Source organism: Columba livia, chromosome 5 (genome assembly GCF_036013475.1).
Source record: "Columba livia isolate bColLiv1 breed racing homer chromosome 5, bColLiv1.pat.W.v2, whole genome shotgun sequence".
NCBI classification, from domain to species: Eukaryota; Metazoa; Chordata; class Aves; order Columbiformes; family Columbidae; genus Columba; species Columba livia.
This window is the reverse complement of record NC_088606.1, coordinates 60,236,591-60,260,079: the sequence shown is the minus strand read 5'-3', so window position 1 is coordinate 60,260,079 and position 23,489 is coordinate 60,236,591. Positions and strand designations below refer to the sequence as shown.

The window sequence follows — 23,489 nt, the reverse complement described above, 5'->3', positions numbered from 1 at the left end:
GTCTTCTGCAAGTGCTTTTAGAATTCTGTAATGTCAAAAAAGAGTGAAGAAAATTTTGTACATTGTCTTAGCTTCTCATATATTAAAATTTCATGGTAGGGAAAATCTTGTTAATATCCAAATTGATTAAATCTGTCAGCTGGTGTAGATCTCATGAAGAGTCAAGAATTGCTAGATGGTAATTATCTTTTCCTCCTTTAGCATTTGGTGATTTTTCACTGAGTCTGAGATTAATTGTTAATGTAGTAAACGATGGCCACATGCAGATAAGTTATATTCAATTTACCATTTAGAAAAGAAACCACAGTTCTCTGATTGGCTCATGGAATAATTGAGTTTTCAGGCAACGGATGTGACTTGTATGGTAAATGTAACAAACTTTCTTGCTGACAAGTTATTTACTTCTGCTTACATATCATACTTAAACAACCAACAAATTAATATCCAGTATCTGTAATAGTTTTTATTTGTCATAATGTCTCTGTTATTTGTTTCTGGAAATGTTTTCTGAGTCATCTCTATGGAATTTTTTTATAATTTTTGAGGAAAAGTGAGAAACTAATTATTTTTCTGCATATAATTATATTCATTATTTTAATTACTTTGGGTTTTGTTTGTATGTAGTAAAAGGAATGTGCTGGTTTTAGTGGAAGTGAGTTAGCTTTATTTGTACAGTTAGAAATTCTTCTCTTTCCTAGTTAGCACAGTTATTATTTGGATTTAGTTTGAGAACAAGAATATAACACCCTGGGATGGAATTAATGTTTTTCTCCTAGTAAATTTCCAGTGGTTTTAAGCTGAAACAAAGGTAATGTAAGAACTTGCTCTTATCTTAATTGTTGTCCAGGAGCCGAGATCTCTCTGGGCTCTCTGCCTTCAAGTGTGAGGCAGCTGGCAAGGAGGATATGGAGGGGACAGACCTTGATGGACATCCAGACTGATCAATAAGAATATTCCATCTCAACAGCGTCACGTTTTCTTTTTAATGAGAGCTGGGTTTTCTGACTGGGGAGACCCATTCTGGTTCTTCTCCATTTGGGTTGAGTTTTCATTCAGGAGTTTCTTTTAGTTTGGCCTTTTGACATCCTGCCGTTTGCAGAGGCCTTTGCGCCTTTCTGCGTTTTTGTTTTTTTTCTCTCTTTCTCTCTATACCTGGGATCGGCTGTTTGGGACCAGGGCACTCTCTCTCTTCTTGGGACTGACAGCTCAGCATGAACAGATTTCATGAGGAATTTCATTGACTATCTTTTATTTTAGATTCTATTTTATATATACTAATAGTAGTAGTATATTAGTACCATTTTGTTATTTTATTAAACTCTTTCAATCTCAGCCCATGAGTTTCTGCCTTCTCTTTCGGTTCTCCCCCCTATTTGGGGGTGTGGAGGGTGGAGTGAGCAAGCAGCTGCTGTGGTTTCGATTGCTAGCTGGGGTTAAACCATGGCAAAGAGCGTAGAGGAATTTTAAAGAATTGCAGTTTTCCAAATAAAAACTATGTTAATGCATACTTGATATATCAAATATGTCAAAATCTTTTAGGTAGTTGTGCTACTGTAGCAAAGCTATTGTACCTATGAGGACAAATTCAGTACTAGTCCACTGTTTCCAGCCTCTGTGTATCTTCTGACTGTCCTCTTGCTTTTGAATCTTCAAAGCTCCGAGGGCAAATGAACTCCGTCTAGAGCTTTTTGAACATGTACTTTTTGATTTCTTGTAACTTCAAGCAGTATTCATTCAGGTCACTTGGCATCTCACTCTGAGTAAACACTACACTGAAATGTGATGTTGGAAAGACTAAAAGAAGAACCAAATGGAAAGGAAACAAATGTCACAAAACCCCATGAGTTCATAACTACATATACTTAGTGAAAATGTCTTGATATGCAGCCAAATATCTTCTTTACACTCAAAACTCATGATGAGTTCCAACCAGAGAATTCTTGGGCCAGAAACAGAGCACAAGGCATCTGGATAATGAAACCCACAAAATGCAAGAGCAGCTCTGTGGTGTGTAAATTAATATACGACCAACTCAATAACACTGTGTTAAGAAAAGCATTTATCAGAAATGCCACATTGAAATGGTCAGAATGAAATGCATTTCAGAATTAATCTCTCTTGCTAAAAACGTTGATATTACGATTCCCTATCACAAAAACAAGCTGCATAAATTTACTTCTACCAGAGAAGTTCCAGTTGTCAATGAACTGTAGAGTGAATCTGTGTCAGGCAAAATCCTTTAAGTGGATGAAAGCAACAGTGCTTCCAAAATTATGTCTGCAGTCATATAAAAGGAACATTTGATAGATGATCACAGAGTTGAACTTAAAGAAAAGAAAAAAAAAAAAAAATGCATGGTTACAGCTGGCAAATTTCTGTGTTACTTTTCAGACTTTTTCCAAATTCTTTGTCAGTACCTACAAGGTGGCAGAAGGAGAAGTGGGGCAAGGTTTTAAGTTATTTACAGTCCTAGACTTGGGTGATTACAGAGTATAAGTAGATTCTTTGCTACTCTCTGCTGCTTGTACCAGTAAAACATTTTCTTTTCTTTGCTAGGCTGTACTTACCCCTATCTGTTCAATTTTCCTTGATTTGTTGGGATACTTACCTGAGTAATACATAGCTCAAGTCTTTTTCTAATATGCTTAATTGGGTGTTTCTTCAAATACATTATATGGGATGTATTCTTTAAATGCATCCTATTTGTTAGAAAATGTGAAATATGATGATTTTACATGTTCATTTAGGATTGCTGAATACTTGTGGGTTTTATTTTCCGAAATAAGAGGTAAGTGGATTTGTACTTATTGAAAAATCACTGATCAGTTTGAAGCTGATGATCTACTAGTGAATAGTTAAAGAGCTGTGAAGAGTTTGCTATAAAATTATGCTTCTAAATATTCAAGTGTAAAAACAAATAACAAACCCCCACTTCTTTGAATTGGGTATTAACCTTTATTGAGCCTTTTCTATTTGTGCTTTCAGTCTCCCTGTGTGATTGTCCAGACGCTTACATGTCAACAATTTTACATGACTGTTTATGTATAGTACTAATTCTGGGGCAATTGAGGACGATTCTAAAGCTTTCCATTATTTCTAAATATAATGACCAATGAAAAACAGAGATCAATCTGCCTTCCTTGCTTTGCAGGAGCTCTCAGTAACAGTTATATGTTGTTTATGGAATGACAGAAGATAACAGTTCTCATGTTATAAATAGCTATATTGATTTTACCAGTAGAACTGATGAATCTTCTGCATGCAGAGAAATTATCAAAATTCCTGTACTAATAGTTTAAAAACCATAAATCTGTATCTTTCAGTTAACCAAAAGAAAGTTTCTGAACTTTATTTTTGAATAGAGATAATAGCAGTACAGCTTAGTATGTCTTAGTGTGTAGCTTTGTGTATTTCTACACAACTAAGATAGCAATCTAAGATATTTCTATACATTCTAACCATCCTTAGAACAAAATACAACCTTTGATATAGAGAAAATTTTCCATAAGTGATTCTTTGGACCTGCTTTCACTTTTCTCCATTCTTCACTTTAAGGAGTAACAGAATTGTGCTCAGCTTTAAATGATTTGGGTTCATTTCTATCTTTCACACTGGGTTATCATATGCAGCTCAAATAATTTTTCAATATCTGTGTTTTCTCAAAGGCAACTAGAGGCCACTGCAAGGCAAAAAAGATTATATGTTAGTAGTATTCAACTATTCTAATTCTTAAAAATAATTTAAATGTTCTCATCATCCAGCTACGCAGCTTTTTTTTTGTTTTTCCCAGCGTGACTAACATACAACCCTATATTTTATTTTTTGTGCAAAACACTCAAAGAGTTTGCTTGTATTAAGAAGGAAGAGTAACCTTCTTCATTTCTATACAGCTTCTATATTTATAGCAGCTCTAATATTAGATTGTAAAAATGCATATTTGCATTTTAATATATATGGTAGCAGCTCCATGGATCTGCACTTAGACACATGTACCTTTAAAACAGAAATATCTTTCACTTTCTCACAGATTTAATGTTCACAACTTTACAATGAGAGCACATGAATTTGGAAAGTCTTGTAAATGGATTTTCTAATAATGTTGTGTTCTAATTTTTTTTACAGCAAAATTAATATAGTAATTCTATAAAATCTAGCTAGATTCATTCATATGTAATTTTGTTTGCAAAGGCATAGTGTTACAAAGCAGCTTAATGCTTTTGCTTCCAAAAGAGAGATTAATTCCTTGAAGAGTGCAAAGCAAAAGAAAAAGGGATAGTGGGGGAAGGAGTAAGGAGAGGATGATGGTCTTTCTTCTAGTGGTAAGCAGAATATAGTTTTGGGTTTATTATGAAAGATAATATTTCACACTGTACCTTTAAAATGCCTACAACAATTTCATAATAAAAAATTTCAAGGTTATGGCACATTTTCTGGTAAATGGAAGTCACGTGCAATTGCTCTCATTGGTCCACATGGTTATTATTTTGCACTTGTGTTTTTGTAAACAAGCTGTTGTACAAAAAAATTAAAAATCCTGTCCTTTCCTGTGCAGTGGTGTAGGAATGCAGGCATTAGAAAACTGCAACATACTTTATGATAAAACACTGATATCAGTTCTCTCTTTGATCATCATGTTTTATTCAGACTTTCCAGGGCAATAGTGCAATTAAGATTAATCGTTAAGGTTAACAGTTGACGCAAACTCAAATACAAAACTGATAAGAAGTCAATTATATTCTCATTTGATACTCGGCAAAGATATATGGGATATTTAAAAATTTTGATTTTGTTTCTTAAGAATTATACATGCCAACTTTATTGGTCCTCCTAGATTCTCAATGCTGCTTTAAAGATACTTTCTATATGTTTAAACTGTGCATTTGGAAATATCATATGAAGTAGCAAGTCAGGTGCAGTGCTTTCTAGTAATTCTACTCTCTGATCCTAAACTTGAAGATGTAGGAGAGCCATAGCAAGTGACTTTGAAATTCCCAATTCTTTTACTGTCTGAGAACAGTACGACAGTAGATGAACTATGATTGACTTGCCCTTGTCCACCTTGGTTCTTCTTGAAGGTGGAGCTTTGGCCATCCCCATAAGGAAGTGGGGCCAATGCTTGCTTATTGCTACTGTTTTGCCAAAAAGATTCCTCTGATGCCTATTATTCTCAGTTGCTGTAACCATCTTCCCAACCCATGTCTTCATTCTCCTTTTCTCTAGGCTACTCAACCCTTGCTCCTTCAGTCTTTTTCCCCTTCTAAAGATCTGATTGTTCTCGTTAGTCTTGCCTGAACTTTCTACAAATGATCCATATCTTTGAATTGTGCTACCTCAAACTGGGCATTATGATCCTACAAATGCCTTACATGACTCCAAATGGTCTTAGCGAATGTGCTTCCACTGTAGTGTTTGCTGTTTCCCATAAGAGAACAACATTTACTTGTGTTCATCTTCTGATCCACTAGACTTCTGTCATCCTGCTATCAAATACTTCTCTCACTGTCTTTTCCATTTGTCTTTGTGCAAATAATTGCTCTTATCTCAAACTAGGACTTTGTGTTTAACGTTATTTAATGACTGATTTCTGCAAATTTATGAACTGTTTAACATTTTAAGCAACTGCACCGTTGGTACTGTCTGCAGTCAGTAACTTGTTCTCTATTCCATCATTCAAGTTATTAATGAAAATATTGATGTATGCATAACCGCACTGAATTTGAAACTCTTCAGTGAGTTCCAGCTGGGTCCTAAACTTACAAAAAAGCAAATTGATTTGATTTAAATGTATGAATATTGCTGTCTAAGAAATCCTGCCATCTAATTCTGATGTAATTAATATGTAAACATTTTAAATAACTATTTGAAAAACTCTACTACTTCGATGTATCCATGTACTTACAGATCTGAAAAGATGAAAAATCAAGAAAATATTTTTATTCAATAGTATTTTTTTTAATGACAAAATTAGTGCTGGAGAAGGATAAAACCTGAAATAATTATTACATTAACTCTGATTTCTTTCTATCTAGGTCTTTAGTAGAGTCTGGATTTTCGTAAATTTTAAGTGGTGGGATGGGATAAAAATAAAAAAAGACGCCATAATTTTCTTGTTGTTTGTTTGTAAATGAAAATCATTGTTAATTTAGGAGCTCAACAGCTGTAGAACATTTGCCATTCGGCAGCAGCTGTCTGTAGCACTCCAGTTTATTTTTCAAACAGATGTTTAATTTGACTTCAATGCCATTGTCAAATTTTGAGGCAAAACAAATAGAGGAAAGGAATAGAAATAATCCTAATAGTCATAATTTGATTTCCTTTCAAAACATAAAGCAAAATAACTATCAATAACATGGAAAGTGTTTTCAGTTTTTATTACTGAATTGTTTAAATCAGTTCTTTTATAACTGCATGAACAGAAATTAAGCTTTCTCTGTGCATGGTAATTCATGTTAAGCAAGTGATTTGTCTTATGTCAGGAACTGAAGGTGCTATTTTAATGTAGTATGCTACATTTTAAAATTATGTATTTTATTTATGAACCAAAATGTCATACTATTTCTACTGTTTACAGGTAAAGGGTTTTTTTCTCTGTGTTAAAATCAGGGTGCCAGTGGGCCCACTATCACACAAACATGTTGTTTATTGTAGTATAATAGCTTTTGGATTTCACATGAACAAAAGTGAAGGGCAAATCGAGTCCAGAAATGATGAAATGAGATAATGAAAAAGCTAAGTAACATAACATGGTTCATTTTAGTAACCAATGATTTAATCCAGTATGTGCCCAGTGTCTAGGAATCTTTAATATAATGTGCTGTTAGAATATCTTGGCAAGATCATCTGTTATTCAAAATCTCTATATACCCAGATGAAAGAGTTGAAGTTAGCAGAGTATGGCATCGATCCTTACAGCACTTTGGCAATTCTTAGATGTTACAAAGTCTGATTTAAATTAGCCATAAACATGACATGTCTTACTGGTCATTTGCTCCTTCATAAAGCAATCTGTTCAGGTGTTTCAAAACTATGTGTTTCTATGAGGGTATATAAGTAAGCCTGAAGTTAAATTTAAAAAACTATATTGGTTGTGCCAATTTGTATGAAATTTTCTATGTTAGCAAAATCCTTCTGGCATGCTGAATTCAGTATTTACTGAGTTGTCTGCATGCACACAACAATCTAGAAAAGCTCTGCATAACACCTTTTACAGTTAAATTTTCAAGCACAGCTATATTTCATTATGAAAGGCAAATGCTTGAATTAACAAAGTGTCAGATTCTGCCATCCTTAATTATATTGAATAATATTTAAATTCTCATGTGGATTTAAATATAATAAGTGGAGACTGTCTAAGAGTGATGTATTATATAAATAAGCATCTCAGAACCTGAACAACATATTTATGTTGATACCTTTTTTTTCCACATATGAAGCAACACACAACATTTTTTTTTGCTTAAAAGAGCAGCTACATGTATTATTGCAATTCTTTAGAAATTATGAAAGACAAAAACTCCTAGAAAAGTAATTGCTCTTTGTATAAACTGACTCTTGTTGTCTTTCTACTTACCTGGTTTGACAATTTTTGGAAGGGATTTGTGAAAGCCTTGACATATTAAATTTAACAAACAATTGGGTGGGCTATTTCTTTTCCTTGCAGCAATTAGGCACCAACTTTTTCTATCTTTTCTACTTCATTAGGTATGCATTAAGTATCTTTGCTATTTGGACAGCAGTAGTCTGAATGCTTTTTGCACTGCTTTCCTGAAGAAATGGATTTGTTGCTCATTCAGTTCGTTGCTTCAACAGAATGTAGTTTAAAGTCTTGCAATGCAGCAGAAAGCACTTTTGATTTCTATAATGGTTTCTGGGTTTTCATTTGCTGCAGAAAGGATCAGCTTGCAGACACAGGGACCTGTGTCTAGAGAAGGATTCAGCTCTGTTAGTTAGGAGGATAATGAGCTTGATGCTCCTCAATGCACAGACAGTGTGTATAGCCTGGTGATACCCTTAATATGTACCAAAAACCTATTTAAATTCTACAGTTTGCCAATTATAATGTTTCTTTCCATAGATTTCTCTGAAAATATGCTTATTCCATACATAGAAAAAAAAAAAAGTGTGTTCTCTCACTCTGCAATTGGCTTGCAGTTGTTTGCTGAAGTAAATATATGATGAGACAAGGAACTTTCATATACAAAAATAGAAAAATGTTCAACACTGCTGAGACGATGCCTTATATTGAGGTACAACCATTTCATGGCAGTTCATAAAGGGATTGTCTTGTTCATCAGAGTTAACTTAGAAAAAAATACAAATGAATATGCATTTATCTATTTTTTCTGAATAAATTATGGACAAAGCATTGTCTTCTATATAGTGAAGAAAAATAAAAAGCTCTTCATTCTTGCCAGTTTTATGGTAGTAGTTTGTACTTCTGACACACACAGTTCTACTCACAGAATACTAAATTTGTTCGGTCAAGTAAATAAAGTAAAGCTAAACTTGTGAAGAAAAGACAAATTTCACAGATACTCAGATATGTGTTTTCTGCATTGTCTTTATCAGCAAACCACTTGGCTTAGCAAGAATAAAGTTTCATGTTCTGCCCTTAAAAGTTTCTATTTTTCCAGTGGCTACTCATGCATCAGCAGTAGTTCAGGCTGTGTTTCTCTTCTGATTAAGTGAAACTGAAGTTGGTAATTGATTTCAGCAGAGGGTCGGTCAGTTCTCAATAGTGTCATCTCACAATCAACAGCAGCAGAAGATTGCAGGGCACATCTAGGTTTTCAAAATACCCTCAATATCAGTGTAGTTGATAATTATATGGTTTTAATTTTCAAAGCATACATTTTTTCTGTCTCTTGTTCTGTGTAAATGTTTGGTGGGAGCAAAAGACTGCCCACTGTAAAAGACAAAATCAGATAGGTATACCTTATGGTTTTGTCTTGTAGATCAGGTGACTTGTTTTCCTTCTTGCTTCAGTTTAAAAATCTAAACCAACAATTTGAAAAGTTTAAATTATACTGCTTGGGCGTCAATCTCAAAAACACAATTGATTCACCTATTTCCCATATGCGTCTGAAAGAGCACCCCTGCTTGTCTCTACAATGCCTGACCCCTTGCTCCTTTTCCTCCTGTATCTCAGTTATCCACATTAAAACATCTGCTTCTCAGAGTTTCTAATGAAGTTAAGAATCTAATTGACTGCATTTTTTTTCCAAATAAAACCTGGTAGGGCTGATGCAGGCATAGGTAGCCTATGCCTGCATCTCAAAGCTGCCAGGATGAAGGGTAATTTATCATCTTAATCCTTTCCATTACTACTTACTACTGTTCCCAATTCTCCTTTAATAGTTCTATTCATGTGCTCTACTTGTCTTGGTGATTGAGGGAGATACAGACTGTGTAGCTTTTGCTTAATCCCTGATCTTTTGAGCATAGTTGTAATCACTTCCTCCATGGAATGATGACCTTTATCTGGGTCAGCAAGACTTCAGGAGCCCCACAGAGGCAAAGGCTTCTTGATACTGCTGGGTTTTTTTCCCTCTCACTGCTGCTATATGTTGTTTTATAGAAAAGGCTTCAAACCACCTTGAGCAGGAATCAGTCACTACTTTCAAGGATTTTCATTACTACAGCCTGTTTTGAGGAGCTAAGGTATATAATTTATACAATCTATATGCAACATCCACAGTCTGCCAACCTACTGCTGCAGCAAAGAGATATAACTAGACTTTGTTCTTGCCCTTCCTATGCACATCTCTGGCATTTTTTGATCCATTTCCTAACACCTGTTTCTGTACCTTTCAACATTGCTATTTCCTTGATGCTAAGAGTATTTTTCTTGTTTTTTTCTGAAGCTTGTTTAACAATTCTTCTTTCTTCATTTACTTTCTTGGTGTTTTTGTTTCTGCTGTGCTCTCATAAGAGCTATTACTGTCTGCTTCGTATGTCCCAAGTCATCTGCCACTTTAGATGCTGAATCTACCTTTTTTTTCTGTTCAGCTTCGTACTTGTTATTTCTTTGAGCCTTCAGGTGCCTAATTCATAACTGATTCCCGTGGCAATTCCTGTGCTTATAAATCTCTTCTGCACCAACCCTTATTCAAAAATAGCTCTGTTGCCCATCCTTTATCTTCTCCTAATATAGTCAAACATGCAACATTGTGTTTCTCTTCACACAATAATCTGAATCAGATAAAATCACAATTGACCCAGCCTTTTGTTGTCTTTAAACTTCAAGGATTACTGTAGTCTGCTGGGCTGTCCTGTTTAGAGTGTTCCCTTCTGTGGCGTTCAGGTTTAAGGGATGCATGCCCTGGGCACCATTTCCATCAATATACTCTGAAATTCCACTAGTGAACCAAAGGTGATTTGTGCGGTAATGTTGTACTGAAATCCTTCAAAATCTTCCTCAATCCCATGTGTAGGTGTTGTTTATAAATGATTGGGCATTGACCTTCTGTTCCTGTATTGATCAGGGCACCATAAAAGAGAGCATGTTACTGCAGGTTTCTGAGCTTAATCTGTGGTTTGTCAATATTAATGTCCACATAGCAATAGAAATGTTGGAAGCTCTGTGCTTCCTGTCAGTGCTCCTGGCAGAGTAGACTTTAAAGGAGACATTTTATTTGTATCACGATAGGGGCAGTACATGTGAATATTTCATTTTTGTATTGTCTAAGCAGCTGTTAAGCATTCCCAAGCATGAACTGAAGAGCACAGCTCTGGTATTGATATTTTTATGTATTCGTAGGTTACTGGGGCCAGCTTGGTTTTTTGATCTATTGTAGCAAAACTGTTGCCAGTGCTACTGGTGGGGTAGCTAATCAGACACAAGTTTGTATTGTATTGTATTTGGCATTTTTAAGGCTGAAGCAGGGAGAGTAAAAACAGGCTCACTGCCATTGCATTCTCTAAAAATCTATGTACTGAAGTTTTGCAGTGATGTTTGCTACAAATCTTTACTGAAACTAATTTTTGCAGCCAGAGTAATTGTATGAACTAGAGATGTTACCTGAACACTTTCCTCAGACACAAACTTGCTGCGGCAGGTGTTGAACAGAGAGTAAGAAAAGCTTGGTGAGAACCTCCCTAATGACGTAGAATAATTTCATGGATTAATTTGATAATTCTTTGATAATTTTGTGTTGCATGAGCAGGGTGGTCTTTCAACTGTTTTGCAAATACAATTTGAACGTGCCTTCTTCCCATATAATCTCCCTTTAGAATAAGGAAAGTGGAAAAGTAACAGACTCAACCATTTTATCTTTATTGGTCCTTTCTTTTCTTTCCTTTCACTTCTCTGCACTTGCACCTTTCAGTGTAAATAACCCGTATCTACTGGCATTAGCTGTCTGAATGTTTAGTAGATTGCAGTCTTAGCTGTCAGAAGAAGCTCCTAGAAGAGATTCAGCTGCTACAGGTATTAATTCTTGAAAGCTGAAACATGTCTCAGCTGCACTAAGGAAACGGCAAGTCTTGTCTTCTGATGGTTCCAGGTCCAGTGGACTGCGGTGTCAGACTTAACCTCAAATACTAAAGGTATTTCATAAAAATTGAACACCCTTAGCCAAATACATTCGTAATATTAAGGTCTCTTTTAAGGAGTAATATTAAGCATTTTAATATCAAATCAAGTTAGCTTAGTGTCGGTGGGTGTTAATTTGTTCTGTCACCCATTGTGGCTCTATAACCTTCAGGCTCCTGTCAACTGAAATGAGCTGAAGATTTTTCTGGATGGGAAAACATCAAATGCTTTATTCTAATTTGGATTCTTGCCACTGAATACCCAGTAATCAGTATTTACAAGTGGGTGGACCTGGTTAGAATGTTGCACTTGACATACAATTTTTGTCTGTACAAGCAAATAATTTACTCATTAAAATATAACTTCAGTATATTAGTAGCTGACACCTCTTCCAAAATAATAGTTGGAGAATGACAGCTCTGATCCTTCTGGTTTTATCTGCAAATTCGCTTACTTCCTTCCCAAATCTCCCAAGAATATTAAAGATTTATAACATTTTTTCTGAATTTTTGGGGAACTTTTTCAGACTTCATTAACCAGGTACTCATACTGATGTCTAACCCTTACTTATTTTGCTTTTATAATATGATATACAAAAAAGCGTTGTGTTTTTTGTGTTTGTTTTTTTTTTTTTTAATCTCCAACTTGGAGTGAGGAAAGGCAGCTCAAGAGGGATGGAAATATATGTTGGATATAGAGATTAAAAGAAATATTGTAGAAGGGCAAGTATGTTTCTTACTGTGTCATGGCTGTCCACACTTGCTGTGCAATAATGGCAAAATCAACAGAAGTCAAGTAGTGACAGCAGGGAACTTGAGGACTGGTGAAGAGTAAGACGTGTGGGAGGGTTTGAAATGTGACCTTTGCCTGTGTAGTTTGTTTTCTGCTGCATCCTGGCACAGAAGGTAAAGCAGGCTGTTGAACATAAAAATGGGGTCATGGCTGCCTGTTCCTTTTCTTGCTTCTCCTGAACACTCAGAGGAATCAAGTCTTTGAGTTCCCTGTGCAAGTGGGTGAGCGTCATACAGGTTGCACAGACCTTTTAAGCAGCAATAAAATAATGGTTGGCAAGTTCATTTATTCATTTTGATTTTAGGATTTGTAAGTTAATACACAGGTCCTTTGCATTGGTTAGCACAATGAATATAGCTATCGGGTAATGTGACTTTGGGCTCACTAGTTTGATAAAAACTACACTCCCACATTGGATAAATTGCTTCCATCTACGATACAAAACCAGTACTTGGAATATGGAATAGCAAGACTAATCTATCCTCCAGCCTTCCTCACTTTTCTCTACAGTGTAATTTGTATTGCTTAGTTTTTAAATTCAAGGAGATGGTACTTGCTAAAAAAATGGTGGCTAGCAAAATACCTGGTGAATAACATTTGCCTTAATGCAATGTGAAATTTTCTCAAGAGTTCTAGACAAAAGTATTCTTTCATCTTTTTTGCCTTTGGTGGGTTTTTTGGGCTCTTTTTTTTCTTTTGCAAGTAATAGGTGTAGTGTACATGTCAGAAATGATTTTGTCAGTATGAGTTTTTATCCTGAAGATTTTAGATTTAATATTTATGTCTTGTGACCATTCAAGCAAAGAACAGAGAGATTTTCTGAGGACAAATACAAGATAGCAGCATATATAATTGTGTTTTCCCTTAGAGCTTTTTGTTGTATTATATATGATGGCAAAATCAGCCAGTGAGCTCCTGTGTATGCATGTGATGGTAGACCCAAGTATGATATGAAGGACAACCAAAAGGATTTTGAAGCAAATTTGTAAGACAAGTTTAAAGTACTTTGCTCTTGCTGTGGGGTTTCTCTCAATTGTATTTTCTCATGGTATGAGTGAAATGTTGAAAAATAAAACTGAAGAAGGATATTCTGTTGTATAAGTATGCATTGATTTTTTTTTTTCATAGTTTTATTTATTTTTTTTTTAAGTGAGCAGCTTTTATTGTTTTTCATCTGACTAATCTATTAGAGAAAAGGCACTCGTCCTGTGCAGGGATGTAAACGTTGGATTATAGCAACACTGATAAACTCCACATTAACATGACTTTTATCCAACATCAACTATCAAATCTAGTTGGTTTGCCTAAACTAGGTTAGCAACATACTTAAACAAATGAACAAAACCAACAAAATTACAGCAAGCAGCGGAATCACCATCCGTGAAGGTGTTTCAAAGGTGTTTAGATGAGGTTCTCAGGGACAAGGGTTAGTGCCAGAGTTAGGTTATGTTTGGACTCGATGATCCTGAGGGTCTTTTCCAACTGAAATGATTCTGTGATTTTAAAAAACACACTGTGTTAACTCCTAAGTTAGGCATTAAGAAATAAATAATTTCATGCAAGTTTTCAATTGTACCGACTCTTGTCAGTGATGGCTGATGACAAAATTAGATTCTGGTGTATATAGAGCTTGTTCTTTGATGAGGCTGAGCACAGTTTCAGAGTTGAAAATTATTTTGGAGAATGTAGTTGTCAAATACCCTACCAGTATAAAAGTTGCTGGGCATCTAATGGCTAAAGGTGTTACTTTCAGAGGAATTGTATTTTTTTTTTATGATTTTTTTTTAATAAAAGTCTCCTAAATATTAGAAAGAGAAGTAAATATTGTTGGTAAAATTCTGGGAGTTTGCACATTTCCTGACCTTGTAAGTCCTTGCCAGAAATGTAGTGTTATTTTATTTCTAAGACAACACAGCAGGTAATACAATGAGAATGTCCTAGAGAATGCATTAGAATTACAAAATGCACAAGTACCAACAAAATTACTGTAGATACAAATACATGGTTTTCACCTCACTTTCTGGGGCTAAGGTAAATGGTACATTTAGAAATTATTTCTCTCCAAAAGACAACCAAACCAAAAATGTAGAAGAAGTTAACATCCTGTTAAGTATAATTGTTCTCCGTAACTTTCTGGGGTGAAAAACAACTTGTAATAATGTAATTAAATCAGTAAGGCATGGAATAATTAAGGAAAATAATTCAGATGGCTGAAGGGAAAGACAAAGTTAACCCATAAGTAATACACAACAGAAAAAGTCTCTTATCTGCAATCCAGTAATTTATTTCTCAATATGCAGGTAAAACTTAGGGTATCCTCACCAGCTCTGGCAAAAACTGTTTTATTTTAGTATAACTCTAATATTGTACTTAATGGTTTTGATATAAGCTTAAAAATGTCATAGGAACAATTCTTATAGAGCCTCCTCCTTACTACTTTTGTCACATCATTACACCCACAGAGACAATTTAAAATAAGAATATTTCTGTTGATGCTGGGATTTGACAAAAAGAGTAAGGAAAATGATCTAAAGGTGTTTCTATGGAAGAAATTAAAAAAAAAAAAAAGCCCAAACCCCTGTGTTTCTGGTAGTACTTGGAACATTCCCAAGGCTGCTCTGAATTTTTATGGTTTATGGCATTTCCTGTTTGTTAATATCCCAAATGCGATTTATGTGAATTTGGTAGAGCTTTTCACAGCAGGATGGTACAGTCAGTGTGCAATTGTGCTGAAGAGGGACCACCTTCTTATTGCAGGGAAGTCTTTCAGGGCAGGTCTCACTCCCCTCATGCTCCGATGTGGTCTGACCAAATGGAGACAGGACAGAGACGCTGACCTGCTTGTAGCCAACCTACAGCCTTCCAAAGCAGTGTTGCCGAAACAAATACTACAGAAGTTGCTAGATATTCTTCAATTTTGCAGAGAGAACTACAAACCAGAAATAATAAGTAACATGTTTAGGAGGTTTTTGTGAGATTTGTTAGTTTGTTTTGTGTGAGGGGTTTTGTTTGTTTGTTTTTATGAACAGGTGTTGCTACATGTATGTATGCCTGTACCATATAATTATGCACCTTAGTTTGGTGATGGAAAAGCTTTAACACAAACCCAGAAGTATCACTTTGAAGAAAAAGGGAAACAAACAGATTTTTGAGTCATATCTGTTACCTTTTTGTTTTTATTCCATGATATGCTGGCAAAGAGAGAATCAAGTTGATTAAAGATCCACTTAAGTATGTTAACATGTAGAGGAAAACAATCAGATTTCCCCTCTCATAAAGTCCAGACAGCACTGGATGTTGGAAGTGGTGGGAAGGATTTATGCAGACTCAGCAGATATCTACCTTGTGTAAATTCTTAAAAGCTTTCTTACCTCTCTATAAAAATTAGACATTCCATTTTTAAGCTGTTTTTCTACTCCTCAAAACTGAAGGAAAGTGTATTTATTCCAAATCAGAACTCTTATAGAAGCATTAAAAATATGTCAAAAAATAAATAATAAGGCAACAAAAGATAGTGATCAAAACCAGGTAAATACACTGGTCAGATGCTTTTGATTCTCTTCAATCTAGAAGCTAATTATTAAAACAACATTTTAAAATTAATTTAATATTGTTTCTCCGTGAGTATTTGTAAAGTTGTGCGCCTGCTTTTGATATTTAAGCAGCCATCTAATATGCCAATCTGGTTCCACTTGGAATCAGTAATAAAACTTCCATTTAGGTTATTGGCTCCATGTATAATTTCAGACACAGCTGAAGAGACAATGACTCAGAAAGCTGTGAAGCTTTTGTTGTTAGAAAAGCAACTGTTCCCTTGACATTTCACAGTGACAAGCTAACTGCAGGAATGAAAAAAAAAAAGCACACTTCAGGCTTCAAACCATCTTTCTACATTTTATTTCTAAAATAACTGTTTCTCAAATTAAATACTCATCATATCTTTGCTATCTGCAGATTTGGAAAATCCTTTATCAAGCAGCTGGTTCCTTGTTTGGATTTTCTAAGGTTTTGCTTTTGTTATTGTTTTGTTTGGCTTGAGGTTTTTTATTTGCTTATTTGGGGTGGGGTTGTGTTTGGTTTTGGTTTTTTGAGTAAGCTTTGGGGAACCTGCTCTTCAAAATGATATTTAAAGCACAGGATCATAGAATAATTTAGCTTAGAAAGGACCTCTGGAAGTCATTTAGTCTACCTGTCTGCTTGAAGTAGGTGTTGTTAGGTCAGGTAGGTTGAGTTTGTTAGTAAGACCTGGGTCTGACCAAGTTTTGAGTATTTCCAGGGGTGGAGACTGCACAAACTGTTTAGGCAAGCTGTTCCAGTGTTTGATCACTTTGACCATCCTTGTGGTGAGAAATATTTTCATCGTACCGGTATGACATTTCTTGTGTCCCCATTTTGTTGCTTTGCATCCTACCACCATGCATTTCTGAGAAACAACTGGTTGTACCTCTTCTGTATCTTTCCAATAAGTAGTCGAAGACAGCAAGCAGTAAGATTCTTCCTTTTCTCAGCTTTTACTTAGACATCATGGACTGTAATCCTCTCAATGGCCCTTCACTGGACTTTCTGTAGTAATGCAATGTCTTTCTTTAACTGAGCAGCCCCAAACTGACTGTAATACTCTAGATGTGGTTTCACAAGTACTAAATGGAGGGGAAGAAATCATGTTCCTTGACCAGGTTGCTATGCTTTTGCTGAAACCACCCAAAAGTCTGGTGGCTGCCTCAGTGGCAATGGCATGCTACTTGGGTCATGGTCTGCTTGTCCACCAGGACCCCCAAGGCCTTGTCTGCAAAGCTGCTCTCTGGCTAACAGATGCCCAGTACTGTTGCAACTGCATTATTCCATCCTATATGCAAGACTTTCCCTTTGACTTTTCATGAGGTTCATGCAAACTCATTTCTCAAGTCTGTTGGGAATCTGCCCATCCAAATAGTAGCCTTACCCTCCAGCATGTCAGCTGCTCTCCCAGTTTAGTATCACCTGCAAACTTGTTGAGATTGCATTCCATCCCCTCATCCAGGACATCAGTGGCGATGCTATTGACCCTAATATCAGTCCTGGAAAATGGCTGCTGGTAACTAGCCAGTGTATAAGAATTTAGAGTCTTGACAATATTTGAAATGTGATGATGCATGTACATTTCAGTTCAGGTTGGTGTTACTTTGCATTTTATGAATAAATCAACCTACATGACTGTTTTTCAGTTTTACAGTACAGTGTTTGAAAACAGTGATTGATGGTATATAAAAAATTGTATATGTTTCATTGAGTCCGTGTGAAAGTATTGGTTCTCAATTGCAGTGTAGCATCCAAAAAGTCTTTAAAGTTGTCTTTGATTTTCAACCTGAAGGCTGGAAAAAGGGAGCATGTCATTGTCACAGGCTGGCCATTGGACTCATAGCCTTGCTAGCAGTTGTTTTAGTGGTTGTTTGTTTTCTTTTTTTTCCACTTGTTTCTTGTTAGAAACCCTGAAAAAGGTTTCTCAGAAAGTTTCCATTCTACTTCTCACATACTTGGTCAGTGTATTCTGGCACCGTTTAAATTGTCCCACAACAGTTCTCATATTAATTAAAGGAAGATTTAACCAACTCTAGGTTTCATTCACTATTCCTTGCTACAGGCTCATATTTATCCCTACTGTAAACATTCCCTTATAAAAATGAGGTCTAGAAGTTCCCCTTCACCAAATACTGACAGACCATGCCCATGCTTTCTGTAAAAGTCAGTCTTGCTCTTCTGTTTCGTGCTGTTTTTTTGCAGCCTTGGTTGGTTGCCTGTATTTTCCTTTACCACATCTTCCTTTAGAAGATGCCAGCCCTATTAAGGGTGAGAGCACGCTGTAGCTTCTACACCCTTTCTGGTTCGATCTAGCTTTAAGAGGTTTACAAAACCCAGTTATTCTCCTGGTTGCTTTATAATATGAAACAAAAGATTCTTTCCTATCCTACTCTGACTTCGTATCTTGGCAAAAAAAGGACAGTAAAATTGCATCTTATTTTTGATAATTTTATGGGGTGAGACATTGTCAAAGAAAGGTTTATGTAACTACAACAACACTTCTAAGCACAGTTTTATTTTTCTTCTCACTTCAACTGATATGAGTGAGACTCTAGAGAAACAAAGATAATTAATTAGAGTGTAAAGTTGAGGTAAGACAAGAATCTGGTCCTTGCTATTTAGGGTTTTAAATATGAGTAGTACAAAATGTTGCTAGAAGAATGTGCTCCCATACTGGTAAACAAAGAAGAATGCCAGCTCTCCTTAGAAAGCAGGTTCTCCTTAGAAAACTCTCTGTCCATATAAAATCTTTGAATTTAACCAAGTTCTGTGTTCTTATAGAAAGAAGATAAAGTTTACATGTTAATTAGATTTTTATAGTGAAAAATGGTCAAATAAGCTAAGGACTGGAAGAGGTCACCAGAACCATTTCAACTTATTTTCCAGTTGACAATTTTTTTGAGATTTACCGGGTGGTGGTTATGATAGCAGTCTGCAAGAACCTGAGCTTAGTGCTTTGTTGATTTGAAGATCTTTGATGCAAAATTCAACCTATAGGCTATCAGATGCAAGGTTAAAAATTTAAGCAATACATTCCCAGCTGTAAAAAATAAAATTGTACAGTAACTCTGGTTTTCCCTGTATGGTTTTCAGATTCAGCCTCCCTGCCTTGCCTCCACATCGAGGCTTATAAACTCACGCTTTGTTGGAACTATAAGCCTTAATAAAATATTATAGATTTGAATTAATTTTAAAGTGGTTTGTCTTTGGGAACCTTTGAATTGCTTTTAAAGACTTTATCTTATCCTAGCTCTTTCTAACTTTCATTTTACATGATATTTGCACTGGATTGCTGTCATATTTCAGAGGTATTTATCTCTTCAAAATGACATGTAATTTCCTACAAACAGCTGCTTGCTTTAGCTGTACTATTTTTCTGAAATAGAATATAATTTCAATATTTTAATATAAGATTTGGTTGAAATATCGAATATTCAGTTGACCTTCATGCATTTCAAGAGCATAGATCCTCACCATATGACTGCGATCACTTTTCTAAAGGTACTAACATTCCAGGTTTCTGTAAAATGTGGTAAAATTCAAATGCAAGTTGAAATAAAATTATCTTATCTGTAGTCCTGTCTTGTGTGTATGTAATATCGGAAGAGGGAAATATGCCTGGGCTTTAGCAATCCGTTCTATCCTTTTGCAACCTTGTCATACATTTCCTTCTCCCTTTAAGGGATAAATATATTTAAAACCATTTTTTTTTTCTTTATAGAGCCAGTATTGTGCAGAAGCGCATAATTTATTTTCAAGATGAGGGTTCTCTCACCAAAAAAATTTGTGAACAAGGTAAGGTAAAGTAAAACATCTGTCTGACCTCCTCGTTGTGTTCTACATATTTCTCTTAACTCATTATATCAAACTAAAATTTTGAGGCCTTGTACAGTTTCATTCTGGTTCAAATTTGGGATCTTCCAGTCAGTTATGTTCTTCCTTATCACACATACTGTTCCACATACAATCTTCCTTGACTTCTAAATGTGAAATGTGCAACTTTTTACCTGGTCTTTGTGTAAAACCTGTTTGTCTCCAGGGCACTTAGATTATTGAACCTTGGGCTATTTCATCCTTTCCTAAACCTAAACATTGAAGCTGGTTATGACATCCACTGGAGAATTTATATGCTTTGGCTCTCCCGAAATTTCAAGCTTATTGCATTTTGAGATCAACTGAGGCTTTGTCCGTATCAGCTAAGAACCAGAAACAAACGCGTTTGAAATCTGAACATGATTGAAATGGTAGTGCCTTCTTATTTTAAAATGTAGATTGAAATAATTATATCCACTCATAAATACGATCCAGGTATTTCAGGGTTCTAGTCTAGTCTAGTGTAGCCCAACTTAAAAAAACAAACAAACAAACAAACAAAAAAAAACACAAACACAAACCCCAAGCCAAACAAAACCAACAACAACAACAAAAAACAAACACAAAATAACCCAGAAAAAAGTGCTTAACTAAGATTTAGTTATTGAAGTATTTTTATGGCAACTCTGCTGTCATCTGTTGATTTCAGTTGTAACCACTTTCAATGTGTACTTTGCTGCTTTTTCAGACTCAGCCTCAGAAGGTGTGACTGACAAACCAATTTTAGATTGTTGTGCCTGTGGAACTGCCAAATACAGGCTAACTTTTTATGGAAACTGGTCAGAAAAGACACATCCCAAAGATTTTCCACGTGAGTATCATTCCTTTACTATTGTACCATATAGGGACTGTGAAGAGAATGGGAGCCTGTTGCATGACACATTAGTTATTTACAGCTCAGCAGTGTAAATTATGACATATATGGAATACTGCACAGTATTGAAAATCCATGGATCTTTCTGTGAATGCTATATCTTACAAATAAATTCTATTGATTTACCTGACCTTTGAACTGAGGTGCGTATGAGATCACATTTTCAAGATTTCTTTGTGGTGAGGAAGGTGTGTGGGGTATTTGTGGTTTTTGTTTGTGTGTGTGGTGGATTTTTTTGTTTGCCTTTTTTTTTTGGTGGTGTGTTTCTTTTTTGTTGTTGGTGGGTTTTTTTTGTTTTGTTTTGTTTTTATTTGGCAGGGGGGTTTGGTGTGGTGTTTTTTCCCAATCATGACAATCTAGCCAGTATGTTTTCCCTCAAAGACTTTTGAAAGATTCTGGATAGTTTTGACAAACCCCAAAACTTACTGCCCAAGAACTGGGCTTAGCTTTTCTCCAAAGAATTTATTTTGTCAGATGAAGTATTTTCTTTTGCTACTACATAGAAATGTTTCTGGAAGGTACGTGCAAAACTTTTAATTCTGGGAAACTCTTTCGAGGTTTTCACAGATTCCATGGATAGGTAATAATTTTACATTTATTATACCAGTGCAATTAAAATACCTCTGTTCTGTTAAATCTTACAGTGTGTTTGTTTAGGAGTTATCAGATGCACCCACTCTATAAAGCATTGCTTAGAGGGAAACCACTGCAACACAATGTTGTTTGGCAAGTGCCAACCATAGAGTGAATGGAGCGAGGTGTTCCATAGCTGTAGAAAGGGTTCAAAAACTACATCTTAAACCACTTTTGCTTTCGTGGATCTCAGACGGACTGGAAACAACGCAAAAAGCATAAAAAAAACTCCACCAACTAACTAAAAATACATAACCAACCAACCAAAAACTGAATTGCAAACTAAGGCTTTAAAAAAAATGAGCATAGTTTTCAGGTAGTTTTTGCAAGTTATCACAACTCCTGATAGTAGGACTAGTAGAAGCTGAGTATTTCATTTGTTATTAAATCTGGCTCAAGGGGAAGTATTAAATTTCCTATCACATCTTGCTAGTCAGAAAGATTTATATTTACATATGCCCTGTGGCTTAAAAGCATTTATTCTCTCTGTTTATCACCCGTATATGATAACAGAAATATATATGCTCTCCATCATGATTTGATATATGCCAGAGGATACATTCTCATGTTGTGATGACACCTTGATCTTTATGCAAAAATACACATACAAGTGTGTAAGTTAAGGAACTACTCATACAACAAGGAAGTGAAATAACACCATTGGAAAGCTGCCAGTGCTCTGTTTACTGTCTTAAAAACTGAATGCTGATATCAGGCTGGTGATGCAAAATAATTCTGCCCTTGTACTGCTCAGATTATTTCACGTAGAGAGGTTTCTTTGATGCTTAGAGGAAAAGGCATAAGAAATACCGAGTTGTCTCTTTGTTCTTGTAAGAAACGGGAGATTCAAGGTGAGGAGTGAAACATTTGTGAATCTGTAAAAAGTATAAGGTAGATGTAGCTTACTTTGAACAGCTCATTTGGGCAAGTGGGTGGGCCAGGAGCTCTCTCCACAGAGCCAATATCTTGAGGGAGAGGTGTCTGGTGGAAGAGGCTGGGCTCTGGTTGCAAAGACAGCAGATGTTCCTGTCCTGTTCAGGATAGGGAGGGAGAGAAGCTTTGGAGCCCATGGAACAATTCATGATCCATTTTACTAAAGACTTGAAGGCAGTCTGGGTCCTCTCTGTAGTGATACATTCTTCTTTTGTGGAACTATGTGGAACCTTCTCTTTCAATATGTTTCAGTAGGTGTCACTTAGTGTGTGTTTCAGTGAATCCTATTATCTGACTAATTAGATAGTTAGGCCTGTGTGCTGGGAGGAACGAATGAGCAGAACTGGTGGTTTCATCACTGGAGCTGAATAACAGTCTCTCTCTGTGGTTTGACAAGGTGCCAGCATATAGTTAAGGAAAAATTACTAGATCTTGTATCAAGAAACCATCTTCTGACATTGTAGTGTTGTCAGCTATTACCTGCGGGGAGGGGGAGCTTTAGTTTTGTTTTTTCTCCATTTGGGGCTCAATTACTGGCTAGCTTTGATCAATTCGGAAAACATCAAGCCTGCTACAATTCAGAGCTCAATAAGTGTATTTTGGTCCAAGTTTAGCACTGAGGAAACTATGGAGGCTGTTTGCTGTGTTGCTAGACCATCTACCTCATCTATCTCTCCTGTTTGCTACACTTTTCTAGCTTCTTTTCCACCCTATCATTGGTGTTCTTTTTTTTCTAATCTATTTTCTATTCTTCTGTGATTAGTTTTCTGCATCTGACTTTATCTATTCAATTCTCTACCCTGTCTTTTTCAATTTCATTGTCTCTCCTTTCACATTTTAAATTTGCATTCCTTTTGTTTACTTAATTATTCATTTTTCATTTATTTATTATCATTTTCAGCTGTTTTCACTGCTGCTCTCTACATTTTGCATTGCAAAGAAAAATATTAAATATTGTCTCACTCCATCATTCTGTCTCTCTGACCTCCTACAGTCTTTGTCTTGCTACCAGGCTGTTCCCTTATGTGAGCAGTTCATTTTCTCATCCTTTTCCCTTAAGCCCCTATTCTTACAGAGTGCTATTTGGCACCTAAGTGAATTAATTTTTATTTCCAATCCTGTGGAACTTCTGTGACTCCTTATTTCTGCTCGATTCTCTTTTCAGTCAGACTTCTCTAACGTTTTCTCTTCAAACTTTTCCATTTTTTTCCTGTTCAACAAGACAAGAAATGAGACTAGGAATCTTTTTGCCTAGCTTGACAACTCTTACACTATGACAAATTTTAGCAAGCA

The 23,489-nt window shown here is 35.7% G+C and overlaps 1 protein-coding gene across 1 annotated transcript in view; it reads left to right on the top strand.

Annotated features, from left to right (window-relative positions):
- The window catches only part of SPON1 (spondin 1), a 193,354-nt gene that overhangs the window by 43,309 nt on the left and 126,556 nt on the right, over positions 1–23,489 (top strand). Inside the window, exons 4-5 of the mRNA XM_005499314.4 lie at positions 19,605–19,678; positions 20,445–20,567. Of these exons, the coding sequence (XP_005499371.1) occupies positions 19,605–19,678; positions 20,445–20,567 (197 nt within the window). The remainder of the gene's footprint in view (positions 1–19,604; positions 19,679–20,444; positions 20,568–23,489) is intronic.